Source organism: Muntiacus reevesi, chromosome 2 (assembly GCF_963930625.1).
Source record: "Muntiacus reevesi chromosome 2, mMunRee1.1, whole genome shotgun sequence".
NCBI lineage: Eukaryota > Metazoa > Chordata > Mammalia > Artiodactyla > Cervidae > Muntiacus > Muntiacus reevesi.
This window is the reverse complement of record NC_089250.1, coordinates 108751037-108772168: the sequence shown is the minus strand read 5'-3', so window position 1 is coordinate 108772168 and position 21132 is coordinate 108751037. Positions and strand designations below refer to the sequence as shown.

Sequence of the window (21132 nt, the reverse complement as noted above, 5' to 3'; positions counted from 1 at the left end):
CAGGAAAAGTGGATAGCTCACAGAGAGACAAAATGGTATTCTGGGAGCTACAGAAGCCACTTCCTAAGGCAGCCACAGCTTGGTGGTGGATACAGCAGAGGTGAAGCATCTGGTTGCAAAACCTGAGCAGAAGACGGAGGAGGATCCAGGATGTTCTTGCAGCTATTGAGAAAGGGCTCAGGCAAATGACAGACTTCCCTCCAGGGGGCTCTCAAGCTTGTGCCCCAGCCCAGAGGCTTCTCTAGACCAGTGTGAATGGGATAGTCCAGATCCCATGGGGTGTGTGTTCCCTTTGAAGAAAATTCCAAGTAGGAACCTCAGAGAGTAAAGGCCCTGGCAGGTCAGAAACCTCCATGTCCTTCTCAGGAAGAAGGCTATCTATCCAGGAAAAAGTGACATCTGTCCTCTGAGCAGGCTGAGTTGAGCACCCCAACAGCAAATGGGGATAAAAATGAGGAAACTGGCTCAAGTTTTGCCCCACATCATTCATCCCTGACAGCCTAAGCACTGGATTTGGTTAATTTGGTCCCTTATCCTGCTAAGATCTGGCCCTCCCAGAAGAAAGACCAGCTTATCCAGGAACTTTCAAAGGGCACTTACATTGTGAACAGAAATTCCCTTCTCCAGACATAGCATCTTAAGCCTTCCCACCCCCAAAATGCATCCACATGTCCCTCCAGCCCCAGCCTACATGGGCTCTGCATGGCTCTCCAGACACGTTCTCCTGGTTCTCACTCTCCCACTCCGAATTCCTATCCACCACTTGCTGCCTGCTTCCTCTCTCCCTCTCAGTTTTCAGTTTCTCCCTGAGTGCTTCTCTGGATCTGAGCCTCTAGGTGCCAAGGAAGGGGAGTCCCTGGGCAGAGTGATCCTTGGCTCAGACAGCTTAGTGGGAGAATTCCAAAGGCTTTTCCTACCCTTCCTGAGCCTCTGGGCAAGGAGGGCGGGATCTTGGTTCCAGGGTCTCAGCACCCCCTGTGCCATTTGAGCTGCTTGCGCTCATCAACTCTATTAATAACCACGCTCCCTCCCCCACTGCCAGTGCTGCCCCCACGCCTGCCCAGCTCGGGTTCTCTAGTCACAGCAGCCCAGTCCTCCAGAGCTGCTGGACCCCAGGGAGAGCTGACCACCGCCTGAACAGCCGGTAAGTCTCCGGCTAATGGCCCAAGGGGCTGGAGCGCCTTCTGTTCGCTGCTGTGTCTGTGTCTGTGTCTGTAATAGTGACCCTTGATCCCAGGGGAGCTGCCCCCCTCCTCCATCTATACTCATTCCCCACTTGTCCAGTTCAGGGGAGCCACAGAGAGTTGGAGGGAGAAGGCCTCCAGAGGGTGGGGAGACTGGAGATGTTGGGGGAGGCACTGAAGAAATGGGCAGGGGGGTGGAGAGTGAGAGGCTGGATGGAAAATGAGAACCTGGTTGGGGCTGAGAGGAGGACAGGGAAAGTCCATTTAGCAGTTCTTGGGCTCCAGCTGCAGCAGACCCCACTAAGCGAGTAGGACTGCAGGTGTGTTGTGAGATAGGACTCAGCAGAAGACAGCATTTTGCTGAGACCCAGCTTCTGTGAAGGAGGGGCTGGAATTTCTATCTTTTTCCAGCTTGTCCCCATCTACTACCAGGTCCTATGATTATGTTTCTGTCCTCCCTGAATTTTCTGCTGCTGTAATATTGCTGAATTGATATGCATCAAGGTTCAAATGTCCCCTGACCTCCCTCTGCACTCCGCCTCTAGGGTCCAGTCAGGGCTGGGGGGTGGGGGGGAGAGACTGAGAGAGCAGGAGCAGTGCTGTGACCTCCCAGGCCATGATCCAGCTGGCCCAAGGGAGGGGCAGTAACCTCTTCATCCTATGGAGAATGTTTTTGGCTGGATCTCCTCAATGCTGGCAGAACATTTTTTCTGCTCCACCCCCACCTCCCCACCCCTGCCCTGGGGCTTGGGGAAAACTGAGAGACCAGAGCTTGGAATGACAGCCCCAAACTGAGAGCCCCATGCAAATAAAAACTTCATATCATGCCAAACCATGAAAGCTGAATGCATTGCCCTACCTGTAATTTGTTTTATTCCCAACATACGTTGTGTTCCTAAACCCAGCACCATCTCTGTGTAAAACAGCTGAACAGAGAGGTTGGTAGAAGGTAGGAAGAGGGGGTGCATCTATACTTTCTGCTTTGCTTCCTAAGAAGAGAAGACATAAAGCAATGGGTTTTCACTTTTTGTGTGTGTGTGTTAGTCGCTCAGTCGTGTCCAACTCTTTGCGACCCCATGGGGTGTTGCATGCCAGGCTCCTCTGTCCATGGTCCATGTGATTTTCCAGGCAAGAAAACTGGAATGGGTTGCCATTTCCTTCTCCAGGGAATCTTCCTGACCCAGGGATCGAACCCAGGTCTCCTGCATTGTAGGCAGACTGTTTACTCTCTGAGCTACCAGGGAAGCCTTTTTCTCTGAAAAATCTAATGAAATGTTCTTCCTGAAGTCCATAAGCAGTACCTTACTGGAGACACTCACTCTAGACCCTGTGCATCCTTCAGCTTCCCCTTCCCACCCTGTCCAGGCTCCATCCACCTCCACAATGCCGCTCTCAGGGACCCCAGCCCCCAATAAGAAGAGGAAATCCAGCAAGCTGATCATGGAACTCACTGGAGGTATGGCATGTTCGCATCTACCTAGTATGGGACTTCTTAGTAAAAGTATCTCTGGCCCAAGAGTTCCAGAAATATCATAAGGTTGTATATGTCTTAAGGTGAAGAGATAGGAAGAGACAAGAGGAATTTGGGGTGGTGGTGGGGTTTGCGGGGGTGGGGGGAGAAGAAAGAACAAGAAAGAATTCAACACTGACTATTCCCCCTTCCACCCTTTTCACCTTGTAATCTGAGACAGTAATATCCCTGCCATGTTACCCAGCACAGGTCCAAGACAACAGGACCCACAGTTCAATGAGGTGTGTTTGAGGAGAAAATATATATGATGCAGACTGGCACAGAGTAAGGTCTCAATAAGTGCTTAATTTCCTTCTTTCCCCAGAACTAAGGAGCTTTGTCTGAGCACTTAAAATGGGAAATTCCTTGGGCATTTTTCCTGGGGGTAGACGAGCTCTCCTAATACCGAGAGGCTGTTTGCAGCCAGAGTTTATGAGAGGAAGAGAAGGGAAAGGAGTTGAGACAGGAGTCTATATTTAGAGGTGGCCTTTGGGCTTCCCCCCATGCTATGGCTTCCCCAATGTTCTCCACCTATGATGTTTCTTTACTCTTTTGCCTTGTACCCCATACTTCTGTTACACCATGTACCCTCTCCACGCCACTTTAGTATTCCCCGTCTTCCCCTCTGCGCCCCATTCCCCATGCATTCTCTCCCAACGCCAAACCCAGAAAGTCAAAATCCCTCATAAACTAGACAGAATTTAACCAGACATCAGAGGCAGCATCTGCTTCCCTCAGTGGTCTCTACTGGGACACACACACACGCCTAGTTGTGAATGGCAGCTGCATTTGGAACTAGAAAACCCCACTTTCCTCTTTCCCTTGTGTCTGCCTCCCCGCCTCCCTGAAAGGTGGACAAGAGAGCTCGGGCCTGAACCTGGGCAAGAAGATCAGTGTCCCAAGGGATGTGATGTTGGAGGAGCTGTCGCTGCTCACTAACCGGGGCTCCAAGATGTTCAAACTGAGGCAGTTGCGTGTGGAGAAGTTTATCTATGAAAACCACCCTGATGTCTTCTCTGACAGTTCAATGGTGAGTTCAGAACTCTACAGCTCTCGAAGCCTAGTGCCTCTTCTGACAGCTTCTTGGCAGGCCTAGAGTTTCCAAAATATTATCAACCTCCCCTCCCTGCAAATTTATAAACTCATTAACCCCTCTGATATAGCATGCCTCCAATAGATGCAGGGTGAATTACGACCCACCCCTGAAGCTAAATATGTATCTTAGAACTGGTGAAGCAGGGTGAGGAGTACCACACCTTCAGGGAGAAAATTCCTCCCCAGTATGGTTAAGTATTAAGGGTAGGATTGCCAGATAAAACACAGGATGCCCAGTCCTATGTTTTAAATTTGAGATACACACTAAACAAGCTATAGAGATATGTTTATAGCACAGGAAATAAAGGCAGTATTTTATAATGCCTTTAAATGGTGTATAATCTATACATAAATCAACTCTACTTCAATTACAAAAATAAAGTTGAGATACACACAAATAGTTTTTTTGTAAAGTATATCTCACACAATATTTGGGATGTAACTTTTTTTTTAATTGAAGACACTTAGGGAATTCCCTGGTGGTCCAGTAGTTAGGACTTGGTGCTTTCACTGCCAGGGGCCTGGATTCCCTTCTTGGTTGGGGAACTAAGATCCCACAAGCCACGCAGCACAGTCAAAAATTGAAGATATTTAAATTTGAATTTCAGATACACAATAATTTTCTAGTCTAAGTGTGTCCCATGAAATATTTGGGACATAAAAATTAAATTAGAAAATACAGGATACCCAGTTAAAATTTTTTTTTTTACCCAGTTAAATTTGAATTTCAGATACATGATGGATAGTTTCTTATATCTAAATATGTCCCACGTAATACATAGGCATATTTGTACTAAAAAACTATTGTTGTGTATTTGAAATTCAAATTTAACTGGTGTCCTGTGATTTTTGTGTATGTGCAAAAATCTGGCAACCCTAGAAAGAGGTAAGTGAATTTTTATAGTCATCTCTTCTTGAGCCATTTGTATATTGAAAGTGTCAGTCTAAGGGCCAGAGATGCAGGGACTGAAACCATCCATTAAGGCCCAACATCCCTTAGTCAGGGTCATTATCCAAAAAGAAGTAGGGATTGGAGAGGGGCCAGGCACAAGATGTTACAGCTGAGGAGGAGGGGATCTTCTCCATTTCCTTTCTTCCCCCTCCATCTTTCCCAAGCAGCCAGGGGAAAGTGAAAATAGATGCCTACATGGGGCCAGGGGCAGGAGTGTCTGCCATTGGCCCATACGTATGAGCAGAACAAAATTGCTGAGCCGACCATATCTAACTTTAGGAGGCCAGAAGCCCTCCCTCCCTGCCTGTGTCTGGTTACACTGGGTGGAGCGTGGGGGTGTGCGTGGTGGGTGGCCAGGAGAGCCTCCTGAAGGAGTTGGCAGGGTTATTTTTAGGCTTTGGGGATGAATCCAGTGTGGCCCTTTGGGCCACCCTTCCCCCTACCCACTACAGTTTCACTGTCAGGAAGTCCTGGTTCGCTATGCACCAAAAGGAGGAAGGGAGAGGAAGAGACACACTTTTCATCCGTTAGACAAGATGGTGGGAGAGAGGCAGAGATCTCCTTAGTTCCTCAAATTAAGGCTGGGTTCTCCATGCCAAACCCAATCTCTCAAATTGTAGTGGAACAGAAGTCTCGATCCTTTTTGCATTGGTAAGGATGGGAAAGGGGAGTTTGGACAGTAACTTGCCTCTATCCTAGATATAATTCAAAGAACTGAGCCAAAGGCATTGTATCCCTTAAGGAGAGTTCAATTTCTCTCGGTCAGGTTTATCCACTAACGTCTAGCGGATGGGGGTGTCTCAGAGGATTCGGCGTCTTTGAGTTGGTCATTGTCTCTGATCACTTCATACTTGCTATGGTATTCTCTGTGCCCACTGCTAACCTTCCCCTCGCTCTGTCCTTTCTTTTCAGGATCACTTCCAGAAGTTCATTCCCACAGTGGGGGGACAGCTGGGGACGGCCGGCCAGGGATTCTCCTATAGCAAGAGCAGTGCCGCAGGCCAGGCAGGGAGAAGTGGCTCTGCCGGCCAGTTTGGCTCTGACCAGCAACACCATCGTCAGGGCTCTGGGTCTGGCTCTGGCCCTGGATCTGGGGGTGCAGGTGGTCCTGGGGGCCATGCAGGCAGAGGAGGTGCTGCTGGCACAGCAGGGGTTGGCGAGACAGGAACAGGCAAGTATCCTCAGCCAAGAGTCAAGTGTCTGGTCCCTAAAGCAGAGAAATCCCCAGGAATGAGGCCTGGACTGGGTGTTGGATGCAGGAGAGGCCTGTTGAGAGATCTTGATGGGTCTTCTGGGTCCAGAAGGATACAGAGACATGTCTATTCCACCCAGAAGTCCTACCCCTCAGTCACCATTCTCTCATTCATCACATATCTGACTCCAGGTTTCGCAAACCATAAACAATTACTAGCATGTTTTACCTTTGGTCCCCAGCCCCTAGCGACTTCTTTAGTACAGAGTTCTAGACTAATTTCCATTTCCTCCTAACTGCTATCATTTGACTATTATTTCTCTCCCTCGGCTGCCAGACAACCAGGCAGGTGGAGACGGAAAACATGTCACTGTGTTTAAGACCTATATTTCCCCATGGGAGAAAGCCATGGGCATTGACCCCCAGCAGAAAGTGGAACTTGGCATCGACCTTCTGGCCTACGGAGCCAAAGCTGAACTCCCTAAGTATAAGTCCTTCAACAGGTAAGGGGGATGAGAAAGGAACCTGATGCATTCCAGTGTATGGCAGCATGTCCTTAGTTGGAATGGAGACTTTGGTTCAGATGTTTCAGAAGGAGACTGAGGCGGCATAGGAGTAATATGGGGGCCCTCATTGAAGGCTTTTGCTCTTTTCACTCTAGCTCAGAGAAACAGCATGGTATGATGAAGGAAAAATTCGCTAGGAGGCAGGATCTGAATTTTGGTTCATTGTTGTTAGCTGTGTGGTAAAGTAACCCTACTTTTGAAACTCCGTTGCCTTGACTGTGAAATGGGAATAATATATTACACACATGTAAAGGGCTTTTGGGGGGGGTCCCTTCATTCAAAGTTATAATTTTCATTACTGTCCTTGTAGTAGAATTCTATTTCTCTTTTCTTTTTTCATTGAAGTATAGTTGACTTACAACAGCATATTGTCTTCAGGTGTGCAACAGTGACACAGTATTTTTATAGATTACGTACCACACAAAGTTATTATAATGTTATTGAAGATTCTGTTTCTTTATCTCATACTTTGAAGTAAAACGTGAAGTGAAAGTGTTAGTTGCTCAGTTGTGCCCGACTCTTTGTGACCCCATGGACTGTAGCCTGCCAGGCTCCTCTGTTCATGGAATTCTCCAGGCAAGAATACTGGAGTGGGTTGCCATTCCCTAGTTCACCTAGTCCAGGGGATCTTCCCCACCTGGGGATCAAACCCAGATCTCCTGCATTGCAGGCAGATTCTTTACGGTCTGAGTCACCAGGGAAGCCCCTACTTTAATAAGGCTCAAATACCGATCCTTTTGGAGCTAAGCTTCTCTAGACTGTGTGAAAACAGGACAGGGAAGCACTAGAGAAATGCTTTTGCTTTTGGTCCTAAGTGAGTGAGTGAGTGAAAGTTGCTCAGTCATGTCCGATTCTTTGGGACCCGATGGACTGTAGCCCATGGAATTCTCCAGGCCAAAATACTGGAGTGGGTAGCCATTCCCTTCTCCAGGAGATCTTCCCAACCCAGGGATCAAACCAGGGTCTCCTGCATTGCAGGCGGATTCTTTACCGGTTGAGCTACCAGGAAAGCTCTTTGGTCCTGAGGTGCCTGGATTTTCCAGGAAATGTTAATTCTTCTCATTTAGGGCACACATTATCCACTGGAGGCGGGGTAGGGGTTTTGAGGGAGGTCTCTACACTATAATTTAAGGTGATCTCAGACCCATGGGCCTGTAGTGTTTGGTGTCCATTTTTCTGAAATGTGACTGGTTTGGATCACAGCTATCCATGAGACTGTTTAGTACCCTCTAGACTACTTTTCTCTTTATTAGCCTTGGGTAAGCAAGCAAACCAGAAGGTGGAATGGATTACTAAGGGAGAAGAAGAAAAAGCAGTGCAGAAGTGATCTTAAACTGGAATTCACAGACTTCTCCATCCTCCTAACAGGGTAACATTTCACTGACAAACTTTTTCTTTTGTTCTGGTTTTTAATGAAATCATGTTTCTCCTTTTCAGGACAGCAATGCCTTATGGTGGATATGAGAAGGCCTCCAAACGCATGACCTTCCAGATGCCCAAGTTTGACCTGGGGCCCTTGCTGAGCGAACCCCTAGTTCTCTACAACCAGAACCTCTCCAACAGGCCTTCTTTCAATCGAACCCCTATTCCCTGGCTGAGCTCCGGGGAGCCTGTAGACTACAATGTGGATATTAGCATCCCCTTGGATGGAGAAACCGAGGAGCTGTGAGGTGTTTCCACCTCTACTTTGTATCAAGTTTCCCCTCTCTGGTTCCATTTTGGAGAGGGAATGCTGAGCAGGATACCCCCACTGAAAATCCAGGATCCTTGTGGGACTGGAGGGAAAAAGAAAGGAAAGATCTTTCTTTTCACTTTTCACTCAAAGTCCCCACTCCAAGCATCTTTCCTTACCAACTCAGAGCTTCCCTTCCACTGCTCTGTATGGAACCTGCTCTTTTATGGAATTTGCTCTGCCTTCAGTAACAGTTAATAAACTTCAAGGAAATGAACTCATTCTTCCTCTGATATTTGAGGGCAGACAAAAACTGAGGCTAACAATGCACAGGGACTAATTAAAGTAAAATACCATACATTCATTATTCAGACTTCAAGACCAGACCTGAGTTCTGATTACATACCCACACTCATATCCACACCCACCAAACCACATTCATCGGTGTATACAAAGACATATTTATTCAGTAGTACATAAGACAATCAGCACAAACACATGTCCTGGCCCCTGTGTGGGCAAAGCTAAGAAGTAATTGTGTGCTGTGTTTAGGAAATTAGGCGTTGGTGACCCTGGTGTTAATTCTGTTTATGTAGCTGATTAGAAACTGGGATAATCAAGATTATCCAATTATCACAGAATGACAGAATGCCATAAGACTTCCAGATGACACCAGGGTGAGCTTAGGAATATCTGTCAAAGGTTACAGGTTCCTGAAAGGATGGAGTAGAATAGGGAACCATGTTGGAATTGAGAAGGAAGTGGGAGAAGCCAGCTGCAGTTATGGTATGCCTGGCTCTGTGTGAAAACATCAAGGAAAGATCTAAGGGTCATAGGGGCAAGTGCATTCGTGTCCAGAAAGCACTATAATTGGGAAGAAACCATCAAAGTCCAATAGGAATGAGTAACAATACTCTTTTTATTGATTCAAGCATGGGGTTTCTTTCAAGTTTTATTGTATTTTTAAAGATTTATTTATTACTATTATTTTTTAGACTGTGGTGGGTCATTGTTGCTATGCTTGAGCTTTCCCTAGTTGCAGCAAGTGGGGACTATTCTTAATTGCTGTGTGTGGGCTTCTAATTGAGGCGGCTTCTGTTGCAGAACACAGGCTCGAGGCACTTGGGCTTCAGCAGCTGCAGCGTGTGGCCTTTGCAGCTGTGGCTCGCGGGCTCTAGAGCCCTGGGTCAGCAGTTGTGGTGCATGGGCTTACTTGCTCCCTGGCATGTGGTATCTTCCCAAACCAGGGATCAAACTGGTGTCCCTTGCATTGCAAGGCAGATTCTTAACCACTGGACCACCAGGGAAGCCAGCATGGGTTTTCTTTAGAGTCCCAGATTTACTCTTATGTTTCACAAAATAAAGAGTTTGATGCAGACCAGGAAAAATAGATGACTTACTAGGATCTGGGGAAGTAACTTCTAAGGAGAGCTGGCTGAATTCAGTTCATTCCATGAGCCATTAAGGATTACAGGTTCCTAAACTCTGCCTAGACTCATTCAGTTTTCATGGACCTAGAGTCACATGATACTTACTCTGGTCACTTTCGTTTACAACCTAAATAAATTTCAGAGGATTCATACTTCTAAAGTGAAGTGAAAGTGAAAGTTGCTCAATTGTGTCTGACTCTGCCACCCCATGGGCTATAGAGTTCATGAAATTCTCCAGGCCAGAATACTGGAGTGGGTAGACTTTCCTTTCTCCAGGGGATCTTCCCAACCCAGGGATCGAACCCAGGTCTCCTGCATTGCAGGCAGATTCTTTACCAGCTGAGTCACAAGGGAAGTCATACTTCTAAGTAATACACAAAACTATGTCTATATGCATTTTTCTAAGAAGAGTTGTCATAGTTTGGATTTCCCCCCAATAGACGCTGAAACAGAAATTTGGATTCAAGTAGTAAATTTGGGAGGTGATCCAAGAATCTAAGCAGTGTAAGGGAGTGAGAAGAAGGTCAATAAATATCTTTTGGGCAAATGGGGCTGATTCTCACTGGCAACTCTCTGAGAAAAAACGTTAAAGTGTGGTCCATGGACTGGCAGTATCATTTTCTCCTAGAAGTTTGATTAAAATCACAAATTCAAGGGAATTCCCTGGCTGTCTAGAGGTTAAGATTTGATGCTCTCACTGCCAAGGACCTGGGTTCGAACCCTGGTTGGGTAACTAAGATCCTGCAAACTCTGGCCAAAAAATACAGAAATTCAAGAATTTATGTCTTATTAATCTCTCCGGGTGATTTTTATGTGTTAGTAAATTTTGAGAAACTCTATCGTAAAACATACTTTAGAGTTGCCTCACTGAGGAGGGGTAGAAATTGGAATATTTAGTTATCAAATCCCATCTCTCATCGGTTATAGATTGCTATGGGGAATATTAACTCTGCTGACATTTTCAGGCAAGGAGAATACTCAGGTGTTTAAAGTAGAGAGCTATGGGCGTGTATAGGATTTGTCTGTCAACGCTTTAGTGAACTCCAGGATAGGCTGAGGGAATATGGGCAGGGCACAGACAGGACCTGAATAAAGGTTCATAACTTTTATCAGATTCTCATGTTTAAAAGTCTATAAAGGACTTTCCTGGTGGTCCAGTGCTTAAAATACTCTGCACTTCCAATGCAGGGGGCCCAGGTTCAATCCCTGGTCAGGGAACTAGACCCCACATACCACAACTAAGACCTGGCACAGCCAATAAATAAATTTAAAAATAAAATTTTTAAAGAAGTTTGTGAGCCCTCCCCCAAAGTTAAAGACTATATTACTTCAGCAGATGTTTCTTGAATGCCTACTATATACCAGGTACTATTATCAGGCATCAGAGATACAAAAGCAAATAGGAACTTTCAGGTGACAAAGAGATTTCCCTGTCAACTATAAAATAATTATTAAATGCCTATCCTTAAAGTTGAGGTAAAAAAAAATGCCCAGGCCTAATAGTCCACAGCTCTGAAAACCTATAAATTTAATTTTTCCAATCTCAGAATATTTGAAATATTGATATAAACCTATTAATTTACAGGGAGCCCAGGTTGGTTGAGACATTATCTTAGTTCAGTTCAGGTGAGTTGCTCAGTTGTGTCCAACTCTTTGCAACCCCATGGACCACAGCACGCCAGACCTCCCTGTCCATCACCAAGTCCTGGAGTTTACTCAAACTCATCTCCACTGTGTCAGTGATGCCACCCAACCATCTCATCGTCTGTTGTCCCCTTCTCCTCCTACCTTCATCTTTCTCAGCATCAGGATCTTTTCAAATGAATCAGCTCTTTGCATCAGGTGGCCAAAGTACTGGAGTTTCAACTTCAACATCAGTCCTTCCAATGAATACCCAGGACTGATCTCCTTACAGTCCAAGGGACTCTCAAGAGTCTTCTCCAGTACCACACAGTTCAAAAGCATCAATTTTTTGGCACTCAGCTTTCTTTATAGTCGAACTCTCACATCCATATGACTACTGGAAAAACCATAGCCTTGCCTAGATGGACCTTTATTGGCAAAGTAATGTGTCTGCTTTTTAATATGCTGTCTAGGTTGGTCATAACTTTCCTTCCAAAGAGTAAGTGTTTTTTAATTTCATGGCTTCAGTTACCATCTGCAGTGATTTTGAAGCTCAAAAAAATAAAGTCTGTCACTGTTTCCCCATCTATTTGCCATCTTCTTAGTAGAAAAGTCAATATAGAAATCAAATTATTATTAGAAGTTGCAGTGGTGGTTTAATGTATTAGAGTGCACACTCATATAGGATCTAGCCAGAAATCTAGTCAAATCCTCAATTTTGGTTTCGCTATCTCTTTGCTTGGACATCATTGTGCTAAAACATCTTTTCTTCAAAAATGTTTCATTCATATGAATGCCACAGTTCACAGAGGCCACAGTCTGGTAGAAGATCTAGCTGTCCATATTGCTTATAGACATCATCTGCTTGCCATCATTGTGTTTTAAAATTCAGGAGAGTTTTGAACTCCTTTATTTTTATTAAAAATTTTTTTCCCTTATGATCAGAACTCATAGGATTTGTTTTCTTTTCTTTTAGGATTTGTTTTCTTAACCACTTCCATATATAACATACATCAGTGTTAATCATTTATCAGGTTGCACATATTCCTCTTACAACTGGGAGTCTAAATCTTTTGATTACTTTCATCCAATTCCCCACTCCTGTCAACTCCCCACCTCTGGTAACTACAAATCTGATCTCTTTTTCTATGAGTTTATCTTTGAAGTATATATAATTAACCCACAACACTATTAGTTTCTGTTACACAACATAGTGATTTGATATTTCTATACATTTCAAAATTATCACTACAATAAGTCTTTACGATGTCACCATAAAAAGACATTACACAATTATTGACTATATTCCATATGTTGTACATTTCATACCAGTGACATTTATTTTGCAACTGGAAGTTTATATCTCTTAGTTTCCCTCACCTGTGTCTTTCTTCTCCCCACCACCCTTCTGTCAGGCAACCACTTGTTTTTTTCTCTGTACCTGTAACTGTTTCTAGTTTATGTTTGCTCATTTGTTGTTTTTTAGACTTCACACATAAGTGAAATCATACAGTATTTGTCTTTCTGTCTGACATATTTCACTTAGTGTAATGCCTTCGGGGTCTATCCAAGTTGTTACAAATTACAAGATCTCATTCTTTTTTATGTCTGAGTAATATTCCATTATATATATAATATTTATGTATCACATTCTTTATCCATTCATCTATTGATGGGAACTTTGGTTGCTTTAACTACTGTAATAATGCTGTCAAGAACATAGGGGTGCATATATCTTTTCTAGTTGGCATTTTCATTTTCTTCAGATAAATTCCCAGGAGTGGAATTGTTGGATCATATAGTAGCTCTATTTTTAATTTTTTGTGGAATTTCCATGCTGTTTTCCATATGGCTTCAGGAAACCTCGCTTTCAAATAGAAGCTTGTACTCTTTAGTGGGCTCTAAGTCTTCACTGCCATCTATTATTTTACACAAGGTCATCTTTTATTGTCACCTAGGCTCTGTAGTCATTTGAATTAGCAACTTCAAGGTTTCTTTTACATAAACCACATGCTCATAATACTGTGCTCCTAAAGTCACTCAGATAATGCTTTATCTAGTACAGGGTTTAGAGCTTTCCAATAGACACTTCTTCCACTGCAGGGGACTCCAGTTGGATCCCTAGTTGGGGAACTAAGATCCCACATGCTGCAGGACTACTGAGCCCACTTGCTCTGGAGCTGGTGGGCCACAACTAGAGACAATCCCTCATGCAGAAACTACTAAGCTTGTCCACAGGCAACTACTGAGCCTGTGTGCTCCTGTACCTGGGCAGCATCACAACTAGAGAGAAGCCCAGGCGCTGAGACGAAGAATCTGCACATCACAACAAAAAATCCTACATGCTGCAAGGAAGATCCTATGTGCTGCAACTAAGAACCAATGCAGCCAAAAATAAAGATATTTTTAGAAATTTCTTAATATTGATTACATGTAGAAATATTTTGAATATGTTGGATTATGTGGATTACTAAATTTCCTTTTTCTTACTTTTAAAAACATGTGGCTACTACAAATTTTAAATTGCATGTTATGGCTCACAGTATGTTTCTACTGCACCGCGCTGGTCTAGACTATGAGAGCTATTCAGGGGCTTGGAGAGAAGAAAATGAATTCTCCATTTATTACTTTTATTCTTTTTATTCTCACTGAACAACGTTCTTTATATATCCATCTTCTGTTCCAGATCCTACTCAGTCTGCATTTACAGCTTTCTGAGAGTAGAGAAAGGACAGGAAAGTGAAGTTGCTCAGTCGAGTCCGACTCTTTACGACTCCATGGACTGTAGCATATCAGGCTCCTCCATCCATGGGATTTTCCAGGCAAGGGAACTGGCGTGGGTTGCCATTTTCTTCTCCAGAGGATCTTCCTGACCCAGAGATCGACCCCGGGTCTCCCATATTGCAGGGAGACGCTTTATTGTCTGAGCCACACCAGGAGAGAAAGCCTTTAAAACTGTGTTGAGAGTCATCAACCAAGGATTGCCTACAGGGTGGCAAGCAATAACTGCAAAGTTCAGATCACACACCAACGCGGCCCCCTTTCGCATCCAAACATCTGTGCTTATGCTCGATTAAAAACAACAACAGCAAACTTTTATTTCCTATTTTGGTAGGGAGAGTTGATCGGGGCGGGACACCAGTATATAAACATAAACATTTCTGTTAAGTCAAATGTCCTTCACAAACCAGCGTAGGGGAAGAATGGATGAATTTCCTGAGGAAAGGTTAACGAAGCTATGGAAAGCCAATTTCTGGCTTGCTCGCTCCATCTCTACTGGGCACGCAAAAAGAAAATACCAGGAAGACGGAACTTCAGCTAAAGGCGACACTGTTCCAAGTGTGAGGCACTGGGAAATGACGGCCACATCCCTAAAGTTATTCCAGTGTAAGGTTCGCCATACTAACTTCCCTCAGATGGGACCGTTCCTGCGTGTTGCCTACAACAGTTTTCCGACTCTCCCGCCAGTTCAAGATCCTTCCCCGCCCTTGCCCACCTCCAAACCTTTCCGGGCCACCCCTGTAGCGCCTTACAGCCGCCATTTTACACAACACTATCGCGAGATATACTTAGCCGTCTCGAGCCTGACTCATTTACTTTCTTGCGAGAGGCTCTTCCCGGCTGTTCTCGCTGTAGCTGTGGAAACTGTCGCGAGAGCTGGTTGCCTTGGCTCCCTGTAGCTATAGCAGCCGCGGCGGTTAAGGATGCGGCGGCAGAAGCGGTGAGTGCGACACCCTCAGGGGGGCGGGGCCGGAGGTAACAGGGTGCTGGGGGGTAGCGCCTAGGGAGGGGGTGGGGAAGGTCGGGTCGCGGGAGAAATGGGCCCTCGTGTGACGTGTTGGGTGGGACTCAGGTCCAGTGGTTATAAGGACAGGGCGCCGGTCTGCACCAGGGCACGCGGGAAGGGCTGGAGCTGCCGCGAGGTCCAAGGGGGAGGGACCCGGGTGTAGAAGGGTTCAAGGGGCAGGGGCCGGAGTATAGAAGGGTGTGTGTGTGGGGAGCAGGATGGTTATGGGGAGTCCGAATTGGAAAAAGAGACCGGGCTACGCCGAGGAATATGTGGGAAGAAACGGGGTACAGCGAGGAGGAGGGTATGTTGAATGGGAGCCAGAGATTGGGCCCGGTTTGCTTTGCCCTGGCGGAGATGGCGGGGGCGGGGGGGTGCGGTGTCAGACCTTCGCAGTTTACTGGGGTCCGCCTGAGACTGGTCCGGGACTGCGCGCTAAGACCTGGTTCCTAGAGGGCTTGGCGGGAATGGTGGCGTCCCGGAACTTCACCGCCCCCCGCCCCTTCCAAAGAAATCACCCACGGACTCTGAGATGTGAATGGAGGGTCCGGGTGAAATAGTGTTAGTTGGAAAGGTTCTTTCGGTGGAGAGACTACGCGTGGGGTGATGAATGATTGCTGCTCTGAAATAGCGTGTGGGATGGGGGCGGGAGAGAGAAATTCTTGAGAAAAAAAACTAAGATGTGCGTATTGAGTTGGAAGAAGGGGGTGTGTGCAAAGCTCACGTTTCTTTCCAGATTCATTCAAGTGTAGAATTTCTTTACGGTGTACTTATGAAATTATATATGCGGTGTAAACTCAGTTTAGATCATACAGTGAAAGAATGTGTAGTACGACTTTTAAACCTTCCATGAATATGATTTAAAAACTAAGAAAATGTTTCTGTTGCAGAAGCACCAGGCTGAGCACTAGGGATAGTTTTAGTTACTTGAATATAAAACCTTGTGTCTGTTCAGGTTCTTTGCCTTTTAAGAAATGAATGAATTTTTATTTTAGGAGACAGAGTTTTGAATATCCGTCAGTCTGGAAATAAAAGGAGTCTTCTAGGACTTAAAATCACTGCGAGGGCAAAGCATTTACACTGTCTCAAGGACTGTTTTCTAGAGGTCGGTTTGGACCAGTTTTCTTATTTCTAGTGAAAACAGTGGTTTCAATTCAGTCATGAAAAATAATTTGTCCATTTCTATCTACAGATGCAAGCTTTCTGATAATTTTTTTCTCACTATTTTTGGTAGGTTTAAATTTGCAAAAGCATAACCTCTCTTTTGATTATGTAACTGGATTTTTCCATGTTGAGGTTCACAAATTCATTAATTAGAATAAAGGATTTTAATCCTTCTAGAGCTAGCCTTGTTGTGGTTAGTCATTGAACCTATTTGATATATGTTACTAAAACTTTTAATTTGTAATGTTAGTAGCTAATCTTTAAAGTTGAAATGATTTTCTGAGGCAAGATAAAGCTTTATGTGGTTGAGTCCAAAAGACTTCTCCATGAATCCATTAAGAAGCTTTACTGAGTTCCTATTATGTGTAGAGTACTGTGCAAGGCATTGCAGGGGTTGGGGGAAAAGATAAATTCATTCATTTATCCTTTCAACAAACCTTTATTGAGACCTCTCTGTGTCTGATAACTAAGCCTTCTGGATACAAATACAAGTAAGCCTTGCTCCTTGCCTTGAAATTGCTCAGAGAGCAAAATAGAGTAACAAATCATTACAGTGTAGTAAACACAATACATTTGTGAAGACAGGCTTATGAAACAAAATTCTGGCCCTAGGGAGTACTTGTCAACAATAGTTGACAAGAATAAAATGGAAAAAACTATTTAAAAAATTACAAAATATTAAGTAAATTCTAAATTATGATGCATTAATAAAACATGTTTTTCAGAAGAGGTAAAATTAGAATGGAAGCTTGAGAAAATTAAGGGGTCAGTTCATAATTTAATAGTCTTTTAAAAGTATTCTTAAACATCACTGAACATTCTTAAGTCAATAATAGTAACAAGCATAAATGCTAATATTCATTGAGATTATTTATGTACTAGGCACATTATCTCATTTCATTTATTTATTTTCCACCCCTCTTCCCGCCTCAGTTTTCTCATTTTCTGTTAACAACACTCTGCTCCTCAGCTGGTACTAATACTTCAATTTTAAAGATAAGAAAATTGAAGCTTAAAACATTAAGGCAGTTGCCTAAGATCACGGAGCTAGTAAATGGCAGATTAGGGACTGGAGTTGGAAATCTATGCAACTGAAAACCTAAGCAGGATTCCTTTCTTTTTGCAGTAAAGGAGCCTTGGAATGAGGATAGGGGGCCAGACATTGAACATGGAATTGGCCAGAAGACTAAAATTCAGTCTCTCTTTATTCATAGATTTTGCTCCCTCAAATATTTACACTATGGGGGAACTAATTTGAATATTAGCATGATGCTAAATATGAGGTTTGTATTGTACAGAGAATTGAGTAAATTACCATATTCATGTTGTGTATAATTGTATAGGGAGCTTTGCTTGGGGAAATAGTTATAATAAGCAATTGTTAACATCTGTAAGCTTCCAGAAACTGATGATTTTAACAGTGGAAGTGGTTATCTATATTCATATATAGGGCAACTGTTATAGCAGACTAAGGGATTTAGGCAAACATTTTTGTAGACTGCTGCAGTTTGGGGCTTTTTTTTCTTTTCTTTTTTTTTTTTTGGTGTATTTGCTTTCTGGTTTTGCTAGTGGTATAGAACCCGCCTGCTGATGCAGGAGATGTAAGAGATGTGGGTTTGATCCCTGGGTTGGGAAGATCCCCTAGAGGAGCTCATGGCAACCCATTCCAGTATTCTTGCCGGGAGAATCCCGTGGACAGAGGAGCATGGCGGGCTACAGTCCAAAGTGTCATCAAGAGTCGGACATGACTGAAGTGATTTTGCGCGTGTGCACACACACACACACACACACACGCACAAATATTTGCTTTCAGATTTTTAAAACTATATTCCAAAGTCCAAAGTCTGATTTCCTGGTTGAAATTCAAATTTTATGTCTCCCTTTTATATTGAGGAAACTGAGAACTTTTAAATGACTTGCCCAGAGTCACACAGCTGCAGTGTCCCAGGTGTTTTTAAGAAATACATGCAGATTTGAAGGTGAGTCAGTGTTTTGGTTTTTTTTTCCCCCTTGGGTTGACTTTCTGCATCAGTCCCTCTATATAGATTTTAGCTGGAATAGCACGTAGGTGTGAATGAGATTCTCATGTTTTCTAACACCTTTTAACTAAGTGGGCTGTGTGCCTATGTTTTTATGTGAGTTATTTTTGAGGCATTGAGACATTTTTCCAAGAAAGGTTTAGAGCGAGACAATGAGATGAGAAAGAACCTTGAGGGGTGAGAAGGGGAATTTCTCCAGAAGGGTTGAAAACTGAAAGCATTTGGTGATGTGTAAGGAGGATGATGATCTAAAAGCTTTTCTTTAACTCCACCCACCACAGGAGAGCCTGGAGACTTTTTCTACACACACTCTCTGGAAAGGTTTTATCCACTGGAAAAAAGTATTTCTTTCTCAGCATTTATATTAGCAATAGTAAATAGAGAATGAACAAACCAGAAACGATTTACTCTCATGATAGATGAAAAGTGATATCTCACTTTAGATTTCTGTCTCTTTGATTACCTGTGAGGCTGAACATTTGCCTGTATTTATTTATTTTTTTATTAGGCAAACTCCAGGAGATAGTGAAGGACAAGAAAGCCTGATGTGTTGCAGTCCGTGGGGTCACAGAGTCGGACACGACTTAGTGACTGAATGACAAATTAGAATAAGCAGTTTCACAGAGAGAAATATAAATATCCAATAAAGAAATAAAAAACAGACTCACAGACGTAGAAAACTAGCTTATGGTTAACAAAGGGAGAAGGCAGAGTGGAGGGAGTTTGGAATTAACAGATACACGCTACTATATATGAAACAGATAAAACAAGGACCTACTGTACAGCGCAGGAAGCTATATACACAATCTTGGAATAAAACCTATAATGGAAAAGAATCTGAAAAACAGTCTGATATATGCTTCCCTCTCTACCTATATTTGAGTCACTTTGCTGAAATTAGCACATCATTGTAAAATAACTACTTCAATTTAAAAAAAAAGGTGCACACACTCCTGTGATCTGAAAACTGCAAATTAAACATTTTTTTGTTGACTTCCTTGTTTGTCTTTTTAAAAACATTTAAAAACTCTTCCAGATGTTTAAACTATATACTTAATTTGAAGAAAGAGAAAAAAAGAATACATTCCTTAAAAATAATAATTACTTTATATGGAGGCTAAGAAGCAAAGGTTCCACTTCCAGAACTATCCTGTTTGATGAATATTTCAGTTCTTTTTCTATGCATTATATGCAATTTCTATTTATAATTTCTAGTCTATATATCTTTTTAAAGTCAGTGGAATGATATTTTTTCTGCAGCTTTTTTTTAAAGTTAGCAATATGCTTTTGAAATCTCATCCTGTCAGTATATACTTTTTAACAGCTGATTGTATTTCAGTTTGAATGTATGTAATCTATTTAACTGTTTCTTTATCTATGGACATTTAAGTTGTCTCAGAGTTTTGCAGTTATTGGGAACACTGAAATGAACAGCTCGTATTCTTGTCTGTTGTGCAAATGTTCTATAATACCTCTAGAATAGGTGCCTAGAGTTGTTGTTTAAAAGGTTTACATGTTTTTAGTTTTGAAATATACAGCCAGTTTGCCTTTCAGACAGCCTATGCGCCATTCTTTATTCCACCAGCAGTTTATGAAAGTGCCTCTGACACTGGATGTCAGTCTTGTACATTTTTACTAATATAACAGGCAGATTTTTACATTTTAATTTGTAGTTTTCAGATTGCTTTTTAGTTTGAGCATCTTTTTGTTTGATGGGCTGTTTATATTTCTTTCTTTTGAAATTGCTTATTCTTTATTTTTTAATTGGGTTGTTTGCTTTTATCTATTAATTAGCAAAAACTAAGAACTCTCTCTCTATATATAGATACAGATCTGTATTTTAGTATCTATTATGCATATTTTCTCCAGTGTGTTGCATTATCTATAGTGCCTATTGATATACTAAATTTTTTGTATTTTACACAAAAATTACAAGTCACATCTTTTTCATAATGGCCTCTGGACTTTGAGGACTTGCTTAAGAAGGCTCTTGGGACTTCCCTAGCAGTCCAATGGTTAATACTCTACATTTCCACTGCAGAAGACATGGTTTTAATCCCTGGTCAGGAACTAAGATCCCACGTGCCACTCGGCCAAAACAAAAAAGTTGGGGAGAGGATAGCTAAATAAAATTGATCGGGTTGAAAATCTACAATAGAATGTATAAATAATAATGATGTCTGATATTTAATCATACATATGGAAGAAGCTGGTTTTTCTGATTATTATTATGCCTGGGGAGAAGAAATAACTTTTCAGGAGCAATGTTCTTTCACGACTATCTTCTGAAGGGAAATCCCGACATGTGGACATTCCTGAGTTAAGCATTGAGGAGGAGGTTGGCATAGCAGAAAGAACATGAACTTTGGAATCAAGCAAACCTTGGTTCCCTTTCCAGTTCAGTTATTAGAATTGTGATCTCTGGCTCATTGTCATAGCTGCCTCTGTAAAAGAGTGTGCTGAAAAAAACGTATATCACATCAAATAACATCAACTGCTCAGAATTGATATTTTTGTGCAGCTGTATTACATGGTACAAATATTTGATGACTGAAGAGCATACTGTTATATTTAGGAGGTCTAATTAAGTTTGCTGCTGACCCATCAGTAACACCATTCAAATCAGAGGGTAGGAGAACCAAGAACCTAGGGTTAAGACCATATAGAAGCGCCTTGAAGCATGTTAGAAATGCCAGATTAGAACCTATATCTTAACCAAATCCCGAGGTGATTCATAAATACCTTAAAGTCTGAGAAACAGTGATCGAATGTGCAGTATCTGAAGGAAGGTGGTAACTCCAAGCTCAAAGCTGCAGGAGTTGAGGTGGTAGGAGCTATAGAAAATTAGGCAGATACTCATACTGTGGTTCCAGATGATTCATTTATTCATTATGTAGGGTCATCTCATCAAGTTGGGG

General features: G+C 42.9%; 2 protein-coding genes across 23 annotated transcripts in view; both read left to right on the top strand.

Moving 5' to 3' along the window:
• Positions 1 to 1036: 1036 nt before the first annotated feature.
• Positions 1037 to 8448, top strand: MYOZ1 (myozenin 1). Its single transcript, XM_065922626.1, has 6 exons — positions 1037 to 1144; positions 2550 to 2640; positions 3546 to 3724; positions 5654 to 5912; positions 6271 to 6436; positions 7937 to 8448. The coding sequence occupies exons 2-6, from the start codon at positions 2568 to 2570 to the stop codon at positions 8166 to 8168; spliced, it is 909 nt and encodes a 302-aa protein (XP_065778698.1). The 5' UTR covers positions 1037 to 1144; positions 2550 to 2567; the 3' UTR covers positions 8169 to 8448.
• Positions 8449 to 14818: 6370 nt separating this feature from the next.
• The window catches only part of USP54 (ubiquitin specific peptidase 54), a 118163-nt gene continuing 111849 nt past the window's right edge, over positions 14819 to 21132 (top strand). For 10 of the 22 annotated variants that reach the window (XM_065922596.1, XM_065922604.1, XM_065922605.1 and 7 more), the window contains exons 1-2: positions 15179 to 15315; positions 18069 to 18154. The gene's annotated coding sequence lies outside the window, so the exon portion shown is untranslated. Of the gene's footprint in view, positions 14946 to 15177; positions 15316 to 15936; positions 16121 to 16203; positions 16242 to 18068; positions 18155 to 21132 lie in introns of those variants that run through there. The other 12 variants (XM_065922588.1, XM_065922590.1, XM_065922592.1 and 9 more) reach the window with 8 other exon arrangements.

Excerpts from the sequence above, each read along its gene's own strand:
- MYOZ1 (XM_065922626.1), top strand. The coding sequence starts at position 2,568 with ATGCCGCTCTCAGGGACCCCAGCCCCCAATAAGAAGAGGAAATCCAGC. Across the intron at positions 2,641-3,545 it reads GATCATGGAACTCACTGGAG|GTGGACAAGAGAGCTCGGGC; the intron begins GTATGGCATGTT and ends CCTCCCTGAAAG. Across the intron at positions 5,913-6,270 it reads GGTTGGCGAGACAGGAACAG|ACAACCAGGCAGGTGGAGAC; the intron begins GCAAGTATCCTC and ends CTCGGCTGCCAG.